This window comes from Strigops habroptila, chromosome 14 (assembly GCF_004027225.2).
Source record: "Strigops habroptila isolate Jane chromosome 14, bStrHab1.2.pri, whole genome shotgun sequence".
In the NCBI taxonomy this organism is placed as follows: Eukaryota; Metazoa; Chordata; class Aves; order Psittaciformes; family Psittacidae; genus Strigops; species Strigops habroptila.
In genome coordinates, this window is record NC_044290.2 from 4,430,441 (window position 1) to 4,449,609 (window position 19,169).

Here is a 19,169-nt window from a genome sequence, read left to right on the forward strand (position 1 = left end):
AAACACAGAGTCTGTGGATTGGGAAGGTCTTTTCTGAGAGATTTCAATTACAGTGGACTGAGTAGTGCCTGTAGTGCTCCTTCATGGCTTCCTGCAGCCAGGCTCTCCTGACCCTGCAGGAAACCATAGCAGAAGAAAACCTGCATTGCATTTGAGTAACTCTAGGGTAAAGGAAGAAATGAAACCTGGAATTTTTGGTAATTTTTCTTTTGGGGTTTTGTTACTCTTAAATACCAACAGGAAATGTAATGCTGAACTTAATTTTTCAAACTCAGAAATGTTTGCCAGGAGCAATTTTATATAGTCTTTCCCATAGTCCACAGTTCACCAGGAAATATTCAACCAGTCGTAGCACAAAAACTTTAGCAGAAGACCCCAAGATCAGCATTTTCCTTCTTGTTGTTATTGTTGTGTATGGCCCTTACTGTGCATACTTCACTTTGTTTTCCCTGTTTCTCCCACCTTCTAAACCTCCACTTTTGTACCCTTCCTTTCCATTATCCCCTCTAACTCTCCAGACTTCGCAGTCACGTTGTTTCTCTTGCAGCACCAGTGCTTTGAGTCCCAGACACAACAGTAGGACATCAGAGAGGTGCGAGGCCAAAGGCCTGCTGTGGGGCAGTGGGGAAGGCTTGAGTTGTTTGGAATAGGAATGCTGCTGCTCCTGGCGTTATCTTTGTGTCTGCTATTACAGACCCTTGGCAGCATCATCTGTGTTTTAGACTGACCCTAAAAATCCAGGTGCCCGTTGGTATCATCCCTAGCATTTGGGAAATTAATGCCCTGAATTTTCTTTCCTACAGATAGTACAAATGCAAGGAGCTGCTTGTGGATCCTTTTTCCCCCTGGCCTTCAGTGCCGAGGGATGAGTGTGTTCACAGCTGGCTAAGGCAGCTGGAGTCCTCATCCTGTGCAGAAGGAAAGCAGCAGCTTTGCAAAATTGCCTTTGGCATCACTTGTAGTGTTCCTGTAGAACCAGCAAATTCCATTTTTTCTCATCAGTTGATGCAGCATTTCTCGAAACAGGCTAGTCAACATTTTAAAAGATTCTTACTGCAGTTTCTTTCAGAACTGGGAAGTTCCCAAATAACCATCCATCCATCCTTGCTATATCATTTCTCCTGAATGGGAATTGCCTTTTCTTCCCATGTAGTGCTTGTGCTCCTAAAAGTCATATCTTGTCCGTCCCGATAATTACTGCTTTATTTTCTTCAGTAGGTTAAAATGAATTTAAATGGCATTTTGACACTTCCCTTCTCCAGTTGTGGTGCATATCTCTTTGTTTAAAGCAGCAGGCATACAGTGATGAATTGTACATTGAAGTTTTAATTATTTTGTGATTATATCCACTCAGGTATATCAGGTACAGTTTGCTAATGAAATACAGTTCAGTGATCCCATTTCTTGTTCAATGGGATCACCTTTTGACAAGTATTTTCTAAGGAAAAAAAAGATGCATTTGATGAATTTGATACAAGAAAGAAAATCAAGAAATTGTTTCTTTTTTTCTAGAGGCTGTTGTTTCTACAGACATTATTCATTTATTAAAGACACACCATCTAGAGAGATGTATTCAAATAATGTACCTGGATTTGCAGATACCAAAAGAAATCCCTCTGGGGAGCCTTGCAGGCTTGTAGTATTTCTTAAACTGCAGCAGTATGTTACAAGAACTGTGTTAAGAGAATTCTTTCAGTTTTTGAAAGCTCTTTCATCTGTAGAAAAACATTATTGACTTTGGCAGTTTTGATGAGGATATAAGCATCAAAGTGAAAATCTTAATCTACTTGTTTTCCCAAGTTTATTTTTGTTACTTCCTTGTAATAACAGTACTTGTGTTGTGAGGCCTTTCTGATAAAATTCTGGGGGTCGAGTTTGCCTTTACCTCTGTTTTACTACGCTGCATTCTCTTTTTTTCCCTCTTCAACAGTATCGTGTGGTTCCAGGGCTCAGCCTGGGCTTACACTCTGCAACTGCTTTTCCTCTGGAGCTGCCTCAATTACCTGTGCACAGAGACATGTGTTATATTGAGGTCTCTGGCTTTTAGGCCTTTATTGGCTAAAACATGCTCAATTCAGGGTTGCTCAGGTTGTCCATTAAATCAGGAAACGGTGCTTGATACGTGCATTCCTAAGAGCTGCCTTGGGGAAGTTGGCTATTGTATCAATACGATAATAAGTGATATCAATATTACTTCTTATGTAACCCACATGCTTTAATCCTTATTGAATTATATGTGAAGGAAATAAATAAACTGCTGCTGACAAAGAAATAAAATAGTGTATTAAAAAACAACTTTCTAATCAACTTCAAAATGAGTGTGTATTACAAGCCTTGCTTGCTTTCCTGTCAGAACACACAACTCCACCTTGTCTCTTTTCTCCGAATGCTCTTTACCTCTTTTTTTTGGTTCACTGTATGGTCCTAATTGTTGCTTTTGTACATTTTCTTTAATTTAACAGTTGTTCCTGTCATTTTGAGAGCACTGACATATGATGAGAAGCGGGGGGCATGCAGCGTGGGCTCCAATGTGAGAGATGCTGCCTGCTACGTGTGCTGGGCCTTTGCTCGTGCTTATGATCCTGCAGAGCTCATACCATTTATTCATCAGATTTCAAGGTAAGTTGCGGCAACAGGAAACTGAGTTAATGTTTAAAATCTCTTCAAAATTAGGAAGGAATTAGACATAAATAGTCTCATTCTGTAGCTTCTAGAAGTTAATCTAGGAGTCTAATGCTCTATCTTTGTGACATTTAAAATTAGTGATACAGAAGTGAAACATTTATTGAGGAAGTGATAACATATTGAGGAAGTGAAACATTTATTTTCATTCTTAAAAAGTAGGTGGTCTGTCCCATATAACATGAATGAAATTCACAAACCACTATAAAATTGGGGAGTTGCTTTCTGGAGTCATAAAGTGCTGGAAATATTAAAAGAAGAGAAAACTTACAGAAGAAGTTACTTCTTACCTTTTCAGGTGAGCATTTGTTCAGGGAGTTTTGGGACTTTGTCAGATGGGCACTGTGCAAAGAATATAGCATGTATTTACTGACCACCTTATGACTTGTAAGTTGAACCAGTTAGGTCTAAAAGAATAAGCTGCACTTCAGCTCTTCTCTGAATAGCCATTTTGGAGCCTCCTGGTTCTTCTGCAGAATTTATAATTTTCGTTTTGAAGTGTTCCCATTCAAAGATTATTTTGAGTAAATAATAAAATCGCTTCCAGTTTCTGAAATTGGTAAGAACTTGAGCTCTACACAGTGATTCTGAATTGTTAGTAACATGTCACTTTTGAATAATAGAGGTTTTATTATCACTAATAAGACATTTTAATTCAAAAATATGAGGGTTTTTTTCCTCTTTTGATACTCTCTGTTTTCATAGAGTACCTCCGTCCTGAATGACCAGTGTACTAAGCTCCACTTATAGTTGAATAGAAACACATGCATGTGCTTCTCTTTCAATCTGTGGTTTCTGTTTCAAAAGACTTTAACAAGTAAGATTTTCAAAAGATTTCCAAATCAGGATCTATGGTACTACAAGAGTGGACTAGAACTTGGTGCAGCTTTTCACTTAATATGAGATGACGTTTTTGCAGCTACAAATTGTGTTTACCTTTTTTCTTTCATCTTGAGCTTTTCTTCCTATTTCTTGTGAGATTCTCTCTTTAGCATTTAGTCTTTTGGTTGGCAGCACACTAGCTGACATTTCAGGGTGTCTTTAATGGGTCAGTTGCACTGCAAACACAAAGAAGTAGCTTCTAACAGTTTCTTGGCAGTCTTTTAGTACAACCATTGATAGCAGCAACTCAGGTTTCTTTGTTGGAGGGGTTTGATCAGTATTCATTTAGTATTATCTTTAAAGAAAAAAAAAAAACAACCCCAAAACCAAAACTTGGACTGTACAGTGATTTGTGGTCCTGGGTATCTGACGTCTGATTCAATTTCTAGGGGCTGCCCTCCTTCCAGACTGCTGACAGAACTATTTCAATCTCATCCAAAAAGCCTTGTTTGGAAACACAGGATTATTTACTTAGCAGGTTCCCTAAGAATATGTGCCTTTTTCTTCTTTAAAACCTATTTTAAATGTTTTTGGGGACAGACTTCACATATCCATTTTTATTCCTTGATTCGGGTGCACTGTGCCCTTGCTGGTCTCTGCTGTTCTTCATCCTTGTATCTTCACTTTCCGGTGCTGGTCCTTTAACGCAGGGTCACACAACAATGTTTCTTATCTGTGCGGTGCTTGCTCCTGGGGTTTTTTGAGACCTTGATAAAATCTTTCTCTCTAAAAACCTGCTGTCAAATTTCTTAAGGCCAAATGCTGTTTTTCTTCTTTTTTTTAAGCTGTCATGTCTTTTCTCCAAAGGGAGCAGAGAAAAAAATTCTAAGACATCTTAGCCTTGTGTCTCTGATAAAGCAGTTTCATGTCGTTTTAATGATGTTTCATCTACAGTAGCACAAATACTAAAGGAGAGCAGTAGTGTAACAGCAGGCTGTGCTATAATGTGATGCCATCCACTGTTGCTGGATGACTTTCAGAAAGGGAATACAGTGCTGCAGAATAGACCTGCTTCAGTTAAGCATGCTAGAAATAGTGATATTTGCCATAGTAAGTAATTAAATATTTTATTTTAAAGGGTCACATGTAATTCCCTTCTAGCTGAGTTCATGGTAAATTATATATTGTGAGAAATTCTTCAGCTTGTTCCTTGTGAAACTTAAAAAAGCCTAAGTACAAGTGTGTCAGCCTTCTATTTATCAGAATCCTGATCTGTTTATCAGGATTTTTCTTCTGCTCATGATGCTTTGAGCAATATATTTCTCCTTTCACCTTACCATAGTGCAGAATAATGTTGTTGTCCCGATGTTAAGTGCAGTCTCACCAGTTTGATTTTTCAGGGTTTACGGTATTTTGTTTTACTGTCACAAAGAGAGTGGGAACTCATGGACAGGTATGAAAGAGGTTCTTATTTCTGAAGAAGCTCCTGTCTTTTAGTTTTCAGATTGTTCTGGAAACAAACTCTTCTTTTCTTTTAGGAAAATGTCAAGTGAAAATAATTGCTACCTTCTCCTTATGGCAGTAATACCTCTTACCACTGTGGCTGTGCCAGCTTGACAACTTCAGTTGTTTGGAATAAGTTGGTGGAGTGGAGAGAAACACAAGGTGGACAGCAAGGGGGAAGCTGAAAATTGCGTATGAGCAATTGTAAGGTGTTGTGGTTTGTATATGCTTAGTTTTCTAACAAAGCTGCACAGTATTTTAACAAGTATTAATGCAATATTAAGGCTTTACTTAAAAATCTTTGTAGTTACGTTGGCCATAGCTTTTCTAAATATAATCAACTCTTGAAGGCAGAATTGCCACTCCAAAGAGAAACGGTGGAAAAAAAATATTCAAATAAAGGATGACACACAGTTTCACCTATTGTGTCAGCAAGCCGATAATTACATACAGCTTTTTTTTAAATCTAGCCTTAGGTGTGTCACTGTTTTACTTAAAGAAGAGTCATACTTCTAGCCACAAGCGAATTGTTGCTACCCTGAAAAAATGCAGAACTCAGCATCTTGAAACAAAGTACATAATATCCATTGTGAGCTCAATTACACAGCAAAATCATCTGTCTATATAAGAATACAAACTATGAGATTCTTAGAGAAAAATAAGAAATTGTTTACCTGAAAGGAAAATAATACCTCCTTAAGAAAACATAACGAGTGACTGTGACCCTGAGCTGGTTGCTTTGTCTTGGTGCTAGAAATTGCAGAGGGTTTACCCTTCATTTACAGTCTTTAATGGTGCTGTTTGGCTGGCTGAAGGAGCACAGGTAGTGCGGAACTTGGAGCATACGGAGATGGTTGCTACACTCAGACTCGAAAGGCGAGCTGTAATTGTGGTAGAGAGAGCAGGCTGGTGGTGACTGGAAGTTGTTGAGTTGGACAGTGAGCTGCTTCATGGCTTCATGCTTCATGTCATGGCCTTTGGCACATGTTACTGTGTCTTGGCGGGAAGCTCACTTGAGTATCAAAATACCCAAGCAGTATGTTACTTAAACTGGGTCCTGCCCCACAACGTGTTCAGACTGTGGCACAGTAGTGACAAGGCAAAGTTGTGTCATCATGTAATGGGAAGACATTGTTTTCTGTGGTTTTGGTAGTCAAGGGACATATACATTTCACTTTTGACTAGTGAAAAATCACCTTGAACTGCATAAAATAATATTTTTTTAGTAAAATTTATGATAGTGTTTTAAAAGAAATACCTGTCTCCATATTCAGTGATAGCTGTTTCTTCTCTGCTTTCTTACGAATGTTCTGTTGTTAGGTGATGAAATTATCAGAATATTGAAGTTACAAATGCAGATTGCTATAAATCAGCAGCAGCCCTTTCCCTTTCTGACCTTACTGCTCTTCTTTTGAGGGGAAAAGGGAAAAAGAGAACACTTATTAGAAATAACCACCTGAGAGTATTTCTAGTAGTACTTGCTTGTATTTTATATGTCAGTATATTTCCCCTATCCATATTTCAGCAAGATTACACTTAGTCACATTTGCTTATTTATTTTTTAGAGTCTAGTTGAACTGGTTTCTAAACCTTTGCCTGATCTATTCAAACTGCAGGACCACAAAAAGAAAATGCTGGGCAAAGCAGATGAAACTTCACTTTCGTTGCAGGATGACCTTACTACATTTTGAAGTGCATGTACTGAAGTTTCTATTCAAGCATATCTTTATAAAAACATTACTTAACCAAGATTTTTTTTCTCTCCTAGTCTCTACATGCACGCTCTCTTTTTAAGCTCACCTATGAGGAAAGTTAAACATAATTTAATAACTTGGAAATACGGGTAATTTGATTCCTGCCCCCTTGGGTGTGGAAGTTACTGTCTGTAAAGTGGCAGGTGCACACTGAGAAGCTGAGCTGTTTTGTTTGAAACCTAAACAAAAAAATATAAAGGAAAACATACTTCTGCTCTATTATACAATTATAGTGATTAAATTGTTGCTGGCTATCTTAATTATTTGGAACTGTTGCATAGTCAGAAGGGAGCTTCATTTACCTGTCATTCAGTGGTGTAGGTAATCAATAAATGAATCGTTATTTAGAAAGATGTAATTGCTATCTCCTGTCCCACAGAGCACTAATACAAGTACAGTGTGTACAGTGTAGGAGTGCAAGCAGCTTTGTCTTCCCTGCGGTGGTGCGTTGCTTCTGATGGGGGGGGGAAGGAAGGTGTGGCCATGGATGAATGATGTAGCTTGCTCCAGGGCAAGATTGTCCTGCAGAATTGGGGAAATCTGAAGCATTGCTTTGAGCTACATGTTGTACCATGATGAAATATTGAGAGGAGCTTTCTTCTTTTATGCATTTGAGCGTTGCCTTCAGAAGAGAGTTGCATGCCTAGTGTCTCTTGCATTTGGGTAAAGTTATTTCCTGCAGGGGCATCATATGCTTTTTGGTTTTTCTTTTTTTTTTTGTTTTTGTTCTTCAATATCAGCATTTGCAACTCCTGTTCTAAGCATTTTTCTTACTACTTTTTTCTACATTATTATTATTATTTATTATACTTTCATCATTGTACCCCAAAACTTTGCAATAGGAATAACACATTGAGCAGCATAGGATGTTGGCTGGCTAGCAGAAAGTGGAAGCTTGGTGTGAGGTGGGTCAGAGGGCCTGTCAATGTATACAGTGTACAAGTGGGCATGGTCACTCCATTTCTCCTTTTCTTCAGACTTTCTCCTTGCTTAGACAACCAGGAGGAATTAAATCTGAGCCTGTCATCTGGAGGGCTTTATCCCCTAGCACTGCTGGCTGAAGAAGTTTTTTTGCCTGCTCCTTCACCTGCCTTGCGCTGCAGTTGAGCGTAGCACAGCTCAGTGTGATGAGTGAATGAGGGAGCTGCTCTGGGTTTTCAAAGCAAGCTAGCAAAAGGAAAATTAATTGAGCTTAGATCTGTTCTTCTCATGCAGCTCACTGTGTAGCTGTTCCAGTTGGGGTATTGGCATGAGTGAAGAGGTGCAAGAAGGGCTGTCTGCAGCAGCAGCTAGCACTGACTCTGATCTCGCTTCTTTTTTAACTTGCTTGGATTGTTCATTGCTCATGATGCTTATTATGCCTTCCCTTCCTGACTGCAAGCAGGGAGGAGAGTTTTCTGTCTTCTTACAATTTCGACTTTTCCCTTTTTGGGGGTCAGGAAGGAAATTTTGGTTTTGTGCCAAATTGGCAGAGGTTTGAGAGTTTGTGTTTTTTCCTTCCTGCAGCTTCAGGGTGGTGTGCTTGAATTAATAGCAGCAAATTCTCAGGGGTTAGCAATAGGATAAGATTCCTGCTGCTTGTGACTAGTATAGACTAGAAGTGCCTGCTGCAGGTGATAAAGGAAATTCAGATTTATTGTCTGGTACATCTGGCACTCATAGGGAGAGGGTAACCTGATATTCCTGTGTTCTGATGTCTATCACTTGACTGGCCTCTGCTCCCTTCTTTCTGCCTAGTTGGGGAAGGTAATGAAATAGGTGTTGGGTGAGGAAGCGAGCCGCTAGTGTGCTTTTAACCTTCCCTGAAGCCAGTGAAGTGAGGACTTGAGGGAGAGGGGAAGGGATAGGGGAGAAAGAGAGAATTGTTAGTTGACTGATAGAACGGCAACTTGCTTTTTAAACTCTATTTACGTTTATTGTACACTTAGCTGCTTGTCATGCATACAGGCTAAATATACCTCAAGGAACTACAAAAGGTGTTTCATAGAGACTGCAAGATGCAAAGCCACTCTTTGCTCTACCTGTTAGCAGTCAGGTGTGGTACGTTTCAGGCAAGTCAAGACATGATCCTTTAACTAGCTTAAAAAAATATCCCACTTTGTTTGACATAAACAGTTTCTTTATGTTAGGAAATCATGGTGGAGTATCACATAAACTCCCACGACAAAGCAGATAGGTGAAGACACCTTAGACATGTTTCGTCGTAGGCACGTTGCTTTCCTTGCTAATCCCTGTGTTACTGCAGACTGTGCCTGCATTTTCAAATAGGAATGAACTTGAAACAAGTATTCGTGTAGTTTGATAAGTTTAAAATACTTATATTAAAAGGCTTAACATAGAACAGTGACTACAGTATGATTTATGAATCTAATAGGGCTACAGGGGCAATTACAAAATTCTTGGGTTTTTTTATTTTGCTTTTCTTAAACACAGTGTTGAGTTGCAGCACTGAATAACTCCGGTGGCATCACATGGACAGTATGTTGTTGTGCTGGTTTATTATACAGGTTTGTCTTAAGGTGACAGAAGACTAAAGAAAAATGGAAAAGCTGAACTCCTGTTGTGTATAATAACCTGAAACTGTTTTCCAGTCTATTAAATGAACCAGATTTGAAGTTTTCATATGAAATTCAAAGAGCAGTATTAATCTCCAGTGACGTTCTTGTAACATTTCCAGTTTGAAAAGACTGCAGGATCTTTCACATCAGTATGTTAATATTTAATATGTATGTTCTTACACTTATCCCTGAATATGTCTTTTGGGCCACAAGACAGTGACTTGGAAGGATTTTGGTCTGTCCCTGCGCAGTGCTTATGAAATACTCTGTAACATTTAACTTGAGGGTCCCTTTGACACAGAAAGGGCGACGCTCTGGATTCTGAGCTTCCTGGCTTGTTTTACTCTAATTCTGCATAACTGACACAATAATGTTTTATCATATAGTCCATATAATTGGAAACGTAAGGCAGAAATATGCTTCGTTTTGTTTTCCAGGGTGATTTTCATCGGATTCCTTAGTTTTGAATATTCTCTTCTATTATTAAAACGACTTAGGGGAGCTGTGTCATTCATATCATTAAAACTATATAATTCTAAAATGTCCTTTCAAAATTACTTTTAAGTTTCTCTGTATGCCAGGGAACAAAATTAGCAGACATGGTATGATAAGTTTGACCCAGCACTTTTCAACAGTTAGCAATGGCTGCTACTTCCTAATGGAATGCTTCCTTAACATTCCCTCTCCCAATCACTGTCGTTAAGATGACCTCCTTCTGTCTTGTAGTGACCTAATGTCTTTGTGGCAGAGAGGAATTGCTCATGCAGGTAGCAATAAGAAAGCATTAACTGTCTTTAGAACAATTTATTGAGGTTTATTTTCCTTTCATTCTTGCTTTCTGTCTCTTGTTTTCCTTAATGGAGATGAACTGAAATTACAGAGGCAACACTGATTGTGCAATTCAGCGAATTTTAACAGCACAGTATTCTTCACTGTAGGAAACTGATAGCCACTACCCGGGGAAGTTTGATATTATCAGTGTAATTAATATCTTTATGCTAAAGCAAAGCTATCTTGGATTTACTTTTCTGCCAGTATTTATTTCCTGTTTTGCCTGGAGTCAATAAATAACGTAATGAAGAGTTTCAGAGTTTGAAAGGAATAATTTTCTGCTTAAGTGATTCTCCTGAAGTGATGTTTATTTGTCACTGAAGTTAATTGAATGCTGGAGGTAGATTTCTAAGCTTCAGACTTTGGGTCCTGTTGTGGTGACCAGTGATGAGTGGTGTTCCTCAGGGGTTGGTACTGGGACCAGCACTGTTCAGCATCTTTGTTGGTGACAAGGACAGTAGGATTGATGCATCCTCCTCAAGTTTGCCAACAATACCAAGCCGTGTGGTGTGGTTGACACACTGGAGGGAAGGGATGCCATGCAGAGGGACCTGGGCAGGCTTGAGAGGTGGCCTTGTGCAAATCTCATGAAGTTCAACAAGGTCAAGTGCAAGCTTCTGAACCTGGGTGAGGACATTCCCAAGCACAAATACAGGCTGGGTGGAGTCTGGATTGAGAGCAGCCCTGAGCAGAAGGACTAGGGGGTGTTGGTGGAAAAGCTCAACATGAGCTGGCAGTGTGTGCTTACAGCCCAGAAACCATCCATGTCCTGGCCTGCACCGAAAGGAGCGTGACCTCCAGGGTGGTGATTCTCCCTCTCTACTCTGCTCTTATGAGAACCCACCTCTGGAGTATGAGCTCCATGAAGCTGCTCCAAGGGCTGGAGCGCCTCTTCTATGGAGACAGGCTGGAGAGTTGTAGTTGTTCAGCCTGGAGAAGAGAAGGCTCTGGGGAGAATTTAGAGCAGCTCCCAGTGCCTAAATGGGCTGACAAGAAATCTGGATAGGGATTTTTTACGGGGGTACGTAATGATAGGACAAGAGGGAATGGCTTTAAGCTGAAAGAGGGTAGACTTAGATGAGCTCTTAGGCAGAAGCTCTTCCCTGTGAGGGTGCTGAGGCACTGGCACAGGGTGCCCAGAGAAGCTGTGGCTGCCCCATCCCTGGCAGTGTTCAAGGCCAGGTTGGACACAGGGGCTTGGAGCAACCTGCTCTAGTGGAAGGTGTCCCTGCCCGTGGCAGGGGGTTGGAACTGGAGGAGCTTTAAGGCCCCTTCAGCCCAAACCAGTCTGGGATTCTGTGATATATTCTGTGTCTTCTGTTGTGTAGCACATTTCTTAAAGCAGTTCTTTTGAGGTACAAGAATTAAACTGTGCAGGGTTACCAGACTTTATGCAAATACAAAGAAACAGTTTCATGTAATCATGCCTCTGTAGCTATAGGTCACTTTAAAGAAAAACTGCTTTGCATTTTATCTCTCAGGTCACTTTTAAGCAGGATTTGCATATTGTTTTCTGATTTTTGTTACTTTACAGGATGCAATTGTTCTTTTGAGATAGCTGCAGGACTCCATTGCTTAAGCCTTACATAAGACTTACTGTGCATCTGGCTATTGAGAAACTGTAAATCCAAGTTTTAATTTAAAATTGCACTGTGTGTATTTCACATGAAAGATGATAGCTATGTCCAAGTTTTAAACTCCTGCTTTATTTAAAACAGAAAACCTTTCTATGCAGTTAAACATATTTGCATATTCCTGAAACTGCTTTGATACAGCAGGATGGCAGTTGTCTGTTTATGCTATGGGAAGTCCACAGCAAACTGAAAAATGAGGAAGAATAAAGTTATTTCAACTGAAATTTTAGTTTAGACTTGTATTTATAAATAGTAATTCCTTAGAGGAAATGCTGCATGTTCTACTTGGAAGTCTAAATGTTGAAATGATGGCATTACCCATTTCTTCTCATATTTTTGGTACTAATACTCAATATTTTTATTTCCTCAGTGCACTGATTATTGCTGCAGTATTTGATCGTGATGTTAACTGCAGAAGAGCTGCTTCTGTAAGTTACCACATTCTAGCTTCTATGTTTCTGTTACTTTTTGGTTTCATTTAATAATTTGTAGATTTAGCTATTTAGAATTAGAGTATTTAAGCAATGTATTATGTTGTGAGGAAAAAAGTGCTCTTTTACATCCTTAGAAGCATGGTGTGAATTTAGATTTAAAATTATATAATCGCCAGATCCATATCCTGATTTATGGCCACAGTTCACAATCAGCTGTATTGTGGTCATAATGGTTAAGATAAACATATCTAGGAGAGCTATTTAGCATTTTCTGGTCACAATATGAAAGGGTTATACATAATATTTAGACACTGGATCTTTTTCATGTCGCTAAGCTGGTTGTGAAGTTACACTTTTCTAATTGTTCTGCAACTGTAACTCTGTGTAAGTTGAAAATCTCTAGAATAATCTCTCCCTCAAAAATATTTTCATTTATTGTCTAAAGCTCTTTCTGTAGGACTGGGAATTTTTAAAAGGAAGTGACAAATCCATTAGGAGATATTGTTCTGTAGTTAATTGGTCTGGCAGCAAAGTATATTCTGGGGAACCTTTCTGTAGAAAATATGCTTTTGAGAATTGAAAAGAATGTGTTAGTGTTCTTGAGAGAAGCAAGTTTATGGAGGAGAGAGTATAGAATTTAAGAAGAAAGAATGGACATCTCTTTGAGAATTTAAGTCAGGGTGTTGTACATATACTGGACTTGCTTTGGTAAAAAAAAAAGAAAGAAATACAAGTTGTCTGTTTCAACAGATAAATTCTCTTATGCAAATGTAAAAACCCCATTGTTCTAACTACGTAAGCACAGGACCAGACAAAGTCTGTCAAAGAACCAGGCGTCTCCGTTCCTAAGTACAAACTTCAGTGTGAATGCATTAAAAAAAATATTTAGGACAAAAAAAAGGCAGTCTTTGCAGCATGCAAATTGATTAACAAGTCTGTCTTTTTTTTTTGACTGAAATTTTGAAAGCTAATGCATTTATAACATCATAAGGGTTTCTCAGGGATACCTGGATAGCATCCTTATTTTTTTCTAGCCACACCTCTGCTTGAGAGTTTAAGCTGTTGAATGAAGCTGCAGCATTAATTGCTGAGGAAGTGAGTCAGTTGCTTGTGTAATCATATCACAAATCACTTTGTCTAAATAAGTTAAAACCAAAGCATGGAAGCTAAGATGCTGTAGATCACAGAGTACTGATACAACATATTCTTCGCATACTGTACCACTAATGAATAGGAGCAATACTACTTTCCCCCAAACTTCAAATTTTAGAAACTGTAGAATTTGCTATTCTTGGCTAATTTAAGTCACTTCAAATAAAATTCTAAGAGGAAAACAAAAGCATTTTTTCCTGAGTACTGTACAAAACGTTAAGGACTATAGATGGTGAAAAGTTAAGATGGTATTGTCCTAGGAATTAGGTGGTGATACATATAAAGAGGAGAATTCTTTTTGACATGATTGCCACTACCAGTGTTTTGCTTACCTTTAGTGGCTTGATCTAATCGTCCTGTGTAATCTCCATTATGTTTCTATGCTGAAACACAAACTGATAGATTGACCGTGAAATATGGTGCTAAATCAGGTACATTTACTAATGCTATAAGCTTAGTGCAGATTGTGCTTCTGTATTTCAGATGAGCACAAAATAAATTTTCTTTTCAGTTTCCTCTTCTACTTTAAACCAAGCTATTGAGCATTTTGCAATTCAGTTACCTCCAGTGAAATTAATCTTTTCATTAGTACGTTCTAATATAGAGCTGGTCAAAATTCAGAATTGTTGTTTTGATGGATAGTTATGAAAGTACTGAACCTTTTTCCTTACTTTGGAAAGGCAGGCAAAGAAATATTTTGTATTTACCAGGCATTACTACAATTTTGAAGAAAAATACCTGCGAGTCCTAATTATTTCCAGTTATTACTACAGTTAAATACATATTTAAATAAACAACATGTTTTACTAGATTTTCCATCTAATACAATATGCAATATAATGCAGAGCACCAATAAAACAAAATAGCATATAGAGATATTTTGATCCCTGAGGTTAAAGAGAATAAAACAAGGCTGTTCTTTTGAAGCTCCAAAAGCATTCTGAGCTGACTTTTGCAACTCTTTCATGAATAATCATTAGAAGGAATAATCACATGAATAAGTGTTCTCGGCTTGGGCTCCATTCAGCTTCTGATGTCTTAAAGGGAGTATTTTTTTCCTATTGGTCGGTTGATAGTTTTTAAATCATGACTTAGAAAATGTTTGAGTGTTTTTCTCAATTTTTGTGGTCATCTTGGTTCTGATAGCATGGAATCTTTAAATTAAGATCTTTGTATCGAATTTTTCCATCTCCAGAAGGGGATCGTATGAAAAATGAAAACTTATTATTACAAAACAACTGGAATATTTGACCTCTTTTTGGAATTTGCAGTTATTTGGAAGAATGATTGAAATAGTGACTTTTTCAGTTCTTGAAAAATAAAAAAAAGAAGAAAAATCTTTTGTGAAACAATAAAAAAGTGGTAGAGGAACAAGAAAGGTATTCTGTGAGCATTAAATGAGCTCTAGAAAATTGCCATTTCACTTGGATGAACAATATGTTTCATTGTCGTATTTCTAATTTACTGTCACAAAGCTTTGACAGAATAATATTGGGGGGATGGTTTTCCCTGTAACTTTTTCCGTTCAAGACACTCCTTCAGACCCAGGAAAAATAACGTGCCATATCACATTTTTATTGCTAAAATTGGAATTAGATGCTGTTCTCCTACAGCAGTAATGTGTTTAAATTACCATAGCTGGAATGTGCATTTTCTACAAAGCCGCCTTAAATCAGTGGTGAAATTTTCCAAATACAACTCTAAACACTCTCGGCTTCTGGGTTTACATTCCTTTGAGGATTTTTTTTATGGTTTTGTTTGAAAATCTTGGTTTTCATTGTCAATTTCCCCATAATTGGCTGAAAACTTATTTGCAGAAGCAGCACTTTTTAGCTGGAGCTGAGAGAGGTTCATGGTGATGCGCAGGAACCTCCTTCAACTTAAATGACCAGCTGGGAAACAAGTTACTACACAGTTTTAGACCACAACTGGAAAATTTGCTAGCTGCTAAGCTATGGATATAGGAATTTGCTAGTTACCATATCTCTCTGCATATTTTTATGAATTGTAAATTCATATCAGAAGTGTGAGAATCTATAACAAACTGATAATTTTTCTCCAAGACTATTCAATTGGAATCATCAACAAATATATTTGTAGCAAGGCAATACTTAATATCTATCTTTGTGAGCAGTAGTTAAAGTTGTATGGGTTTTATAGAGAAACTAATCAATTAGGTGTAAATTAACATGTCAGTTAGATGTTTAGAATACATCAGATAAATGCTGAGTGGTTTTGCCATGCTGCTGGACTGTTTCTTAAATCTTCATGATTGTTTTTCTAAGTTAGTTAAAAACCAAAATGGTGAGATAGTGCTGGGCATTTAAAATGCCCACATTAGGCAAACAACTGGTGTGAAATCTTTATGTATAATTGCTGTTTTGCTGCAACACTGTAGGCTCCTATACATCTTTTTCCAATGATTTTGCCACAATGTATTTCAGTCTTAGGCCTACAGATGTGTTGTAAGTAGAATAAAACTTTCGCTAGTTTGAGACCAGGTTTACATTGTTTGGATATCAAAGTTTCTGATTGAAAAAGAAAAAAAAAGCTTTACAGATTTTGTATCATTAAAGTACTTTTCTGAGCAGTACGATTTTAAAAAGAAGTTGTAATGCCGTGATTAAACCATTAAATCCCTTGGATATGATAGTTGAGAGCATCATCCTTGCTGAAACAACCCTATGCTGAGTAGAAATGGCATAAAAGGGGATCTAAAGCTAAAGTGTAAGTAAAAAGAAACAAATTATGCAGGGTGACATGAAACAAGGTTCTGGCAAATCCTGGCTGGGAGCATACGTTGGTAGAGACGTAAGGAGTGGAAAAACCCCCATGCGAGTAGCTGGGCTGAGGCATACAGTAAAGAACCAGCGCAGGGCATTGCTACAGCTCGTGTTCCTGTTCTGAAGGGTGCTTTACGTGTCGCCCAAGGGTGTATGTGTGCTGTGCCAGTGCGGAGGACAGCCCATGCAGTCCTACCTGAGGCAATTCCCAGCAGGTTAGCTCAGAGGCACTGCTGGCAGCACGGCTGCCGCTGCTAGCGGGCCAAGGTGGGCTCCAGACCTGCCAAGGTGGTGGGCGAGCGGTGTTGACGCAGCTGGTGCTACGTGTCCTGCAGTGGATACACTGGGAGCAGGAGCTGAACTAGCCCGGGCAAGTCTACAGGAACTGCAGTCATTATCCTGAGCAGACATCACCTCAGAAATGCACCGCGAGGCTGGTTTCAGGAGGGCTTGCTTCACCTGTGCTCTGGGAGCGCCTGCTCCCTACACAGAGCGATACCTTGGTGAGCTGACTGAACCTGTTGTTTGTGCAGGTGGATTACCACATGCGGACTGTATTTATGTAGGAAATACAGAAGCTCTGTCTGTCAAAATTCTTGTGGCGTTTTCAGTAAAGACTGGGACTTCCCCCCTGTATGTTGAACACCAGATCTTTTATTAGTACTTATGATTCTGTATCCTTTTAAGGAACAAAAAATAATTGGCTTTTTAGAGACAGGGAGAAAATTGAGGTAGGGAGTTAAGTAGGTTTTGTTCTGTATACCATGCAAGTAGAGGGGTTAACTTTATGGTTGTAGTCATTGTATTTTGCAAGATTTTGAGTTTATGTAATACGAAACACAAGAAACGAACGTGGATTTTGTCTTCAGGTTTTATAATTCCAGTATTTCAGCACACTTTCAGGTGTGTATTTTTCAAATAAGTATTGCATTCTCAATGTTTTTTGTCTGAAGTTTTCGCTGACAAAGAATCAAGCTTTGCCTACTATTAGGAAATTGAAGCAGCCAGACAAAAATGAGCTGTCTCCATTTCTGTTGTCTACAGGTATTGACTTTCAGTTCCAGTGCGAAGCCTTGTGTCACTCCTCAAAAGCACTCCTGTGGGTGTGACTGGTTTAATAAACTTGCATTCTTAAACTGCTGTCATGCAACATATAGCTTTAAGAACACTAGAACATAGAGACGCAGAAACAAAAAAGCCCTGTGGGCTTGTTCTACTGACAAAGCTTACTTTATTTAAAAAAGAAAAGCCATGGGTCATTTATATTGTTGTGTGTTTTGAATTTATCATCTGGTGTTTATCAAAAAGCAAACCTGACTCGTTTTGGTATGTTTGTTCTCTGTTCCTTAGGCTGCCTTCCAGGAGAATGTTGGGAGACAGGTATGGTGACTTTCCTGAATCTTCATTCAGTAGTGCCTCCAAGGTTACTGTGGACGTCTAGTACCCAAAATCAAAATTGGACATCGTGGCTTTGGAGAAATTGAGTAAAAGGATGTCACAAAATAATTATTTTCATTATCAGCAAACAAGTTATTATGGAATATTTTTCTGAGGTGTGAGTTTTATTTTAGCACTCTAGTTTTGGAAGGAAATGAGTTTTCTGGTATTTTCCAGTCATTCTGAAAAGCAAAATCAGCATTATACACCTCAGAAACTGCAAAGCTCTCACGGCAGGAAAATCCCAATTTCTTTTATATTTGTTTGTTTGTTTGTTTCATTGACTTCCTAGTTTTTGATAGAACAGCTCAAGTGTGCTGCACAGTCTTTGCTGTGGTTGGCAATACAACAATGAACTGGGCTTAAGAGTACTTCAACTCAGTGTTTGCTTTTGCCCGTTGTACCATAACGCAACCACAACTACCTGGATATTTTAAGAAATCTGTTACTTTTGGAGGTACCCAAGTGCTTTGAAAGTAAGTATTGTGGTAGGTTCCTATTTAACTTAGCAACACTTAAGTAGTTAAAATGTTCAGATTTGCAACCTTGGAGGAGAAGCACATAGGGTGAAGACTTGGATCTCAAAGCTGAATATACAACTTTTAGAGGAAAAAGGGAGGAAATGGTTCAGTTAGTGAAGTCTTGTGATAGAGCGGGGCATATGCATGATTAAAGCAAATTTTGTTATCATTAAGCTATTCTTTAAGGGATATTATTAAAACACTGTGTAGCTTTCCCTGATATCATTCCTGAAGATCTCTGTTATGTGGTCGGATGTTATTCCTTTAGAACTATGGGTGTTAAGTGATGTGTCCATAACTGGAGTGTGCATTTCTAGATAGAATTAGGTTAATAGCAGAGAAAGGGTGCAAGAAGGCTAGGAGGAAGAGGGCAGGTTTTTTGGCGACCTGGCCTAACTAGGTCTGTGATAAGTAGAAGCCAGCGTGATTCTTTCCTGGTCTGTAGTTACTGCCCTGGAGAGCTTTAGTCATCACACATCAACTGAGCGTGATTCCACTTTAGGTAAACACCTTCCTGTGCCTTCAGCCCCAGGTGAGATAGGGCTTCTGGGTCCAGCAGGTTTAGAAATGCTTCCATGTAGCCAAAATCTTGTGGAGTTATTTTTCCTAGTCAGAGGAGTACAGTCTATGTTAGTTTATACCCAGGAAGTTTTCTCGTTGACTCTGCTTTGACCCCCAATTCAAATTTGTCAGTTTTGGTGGAACCCACAACAGTTTTAGCTTATATGTCAGCATGTGAAGGAGGAATTTTCAGGGAAATAATAAGCCTCCATGGTATGAAGAATGCTATCAGACTCCAGTTGGTTCCTGCAGAAATTCAGAAGTTTTACTTAGTAAACCATTCATTCCTTACTGCCTAGGAAAATGGTTACTTCATCAGTGGATACACCCTCTGTAGTTCTTTGCCTGGATGTAATGTGTTGAAAGAGGCGCCCTTTCTCTGAATTGGAGTGAGCTAAAACATATTCTCCATCTGAAGTAACAACACTGATACTAACTAGGTGGAGAAAAAGTTGACCTCACTTACTTCCTGGTTCCTGCCTGCTCCACCTTTGCAA

The 19,169-nt window shown here is 38.7% G+C and overlaps 1 protein-coding gene across 4 annotated transcripts in view; it reads left to right on the plus strand.

Moving 5' to 3' along the window:
* TBCD (tubulin folding cofactor D) overlaps positions 1-19,169 on the plus strand; it is a 124,898-nt gene that overhangs the window by 52,343 nt on the left and 53,386 nt on the right. For all 4 annotated transcript variants that reach the window (XM_030506223.1, XM_030506224.2, XM_030506225.2 and 1 more), the window contains 3 exons: positions 2,463-2,619; positions 12,155-12,212; positions 17,504-17,533. In XM_030506223.1, coding sequence (XP_030362083.1) covers positions 2,463-2,619; positions 12,155-12,212; positions 17,504-17,533 — 245 coding nt within the window. The remainder of the gene's footprint in view (positions 1-2,462; positions 2,620-12,154; positions 12,213-17,503; positions 17,534-19,169) is intronic.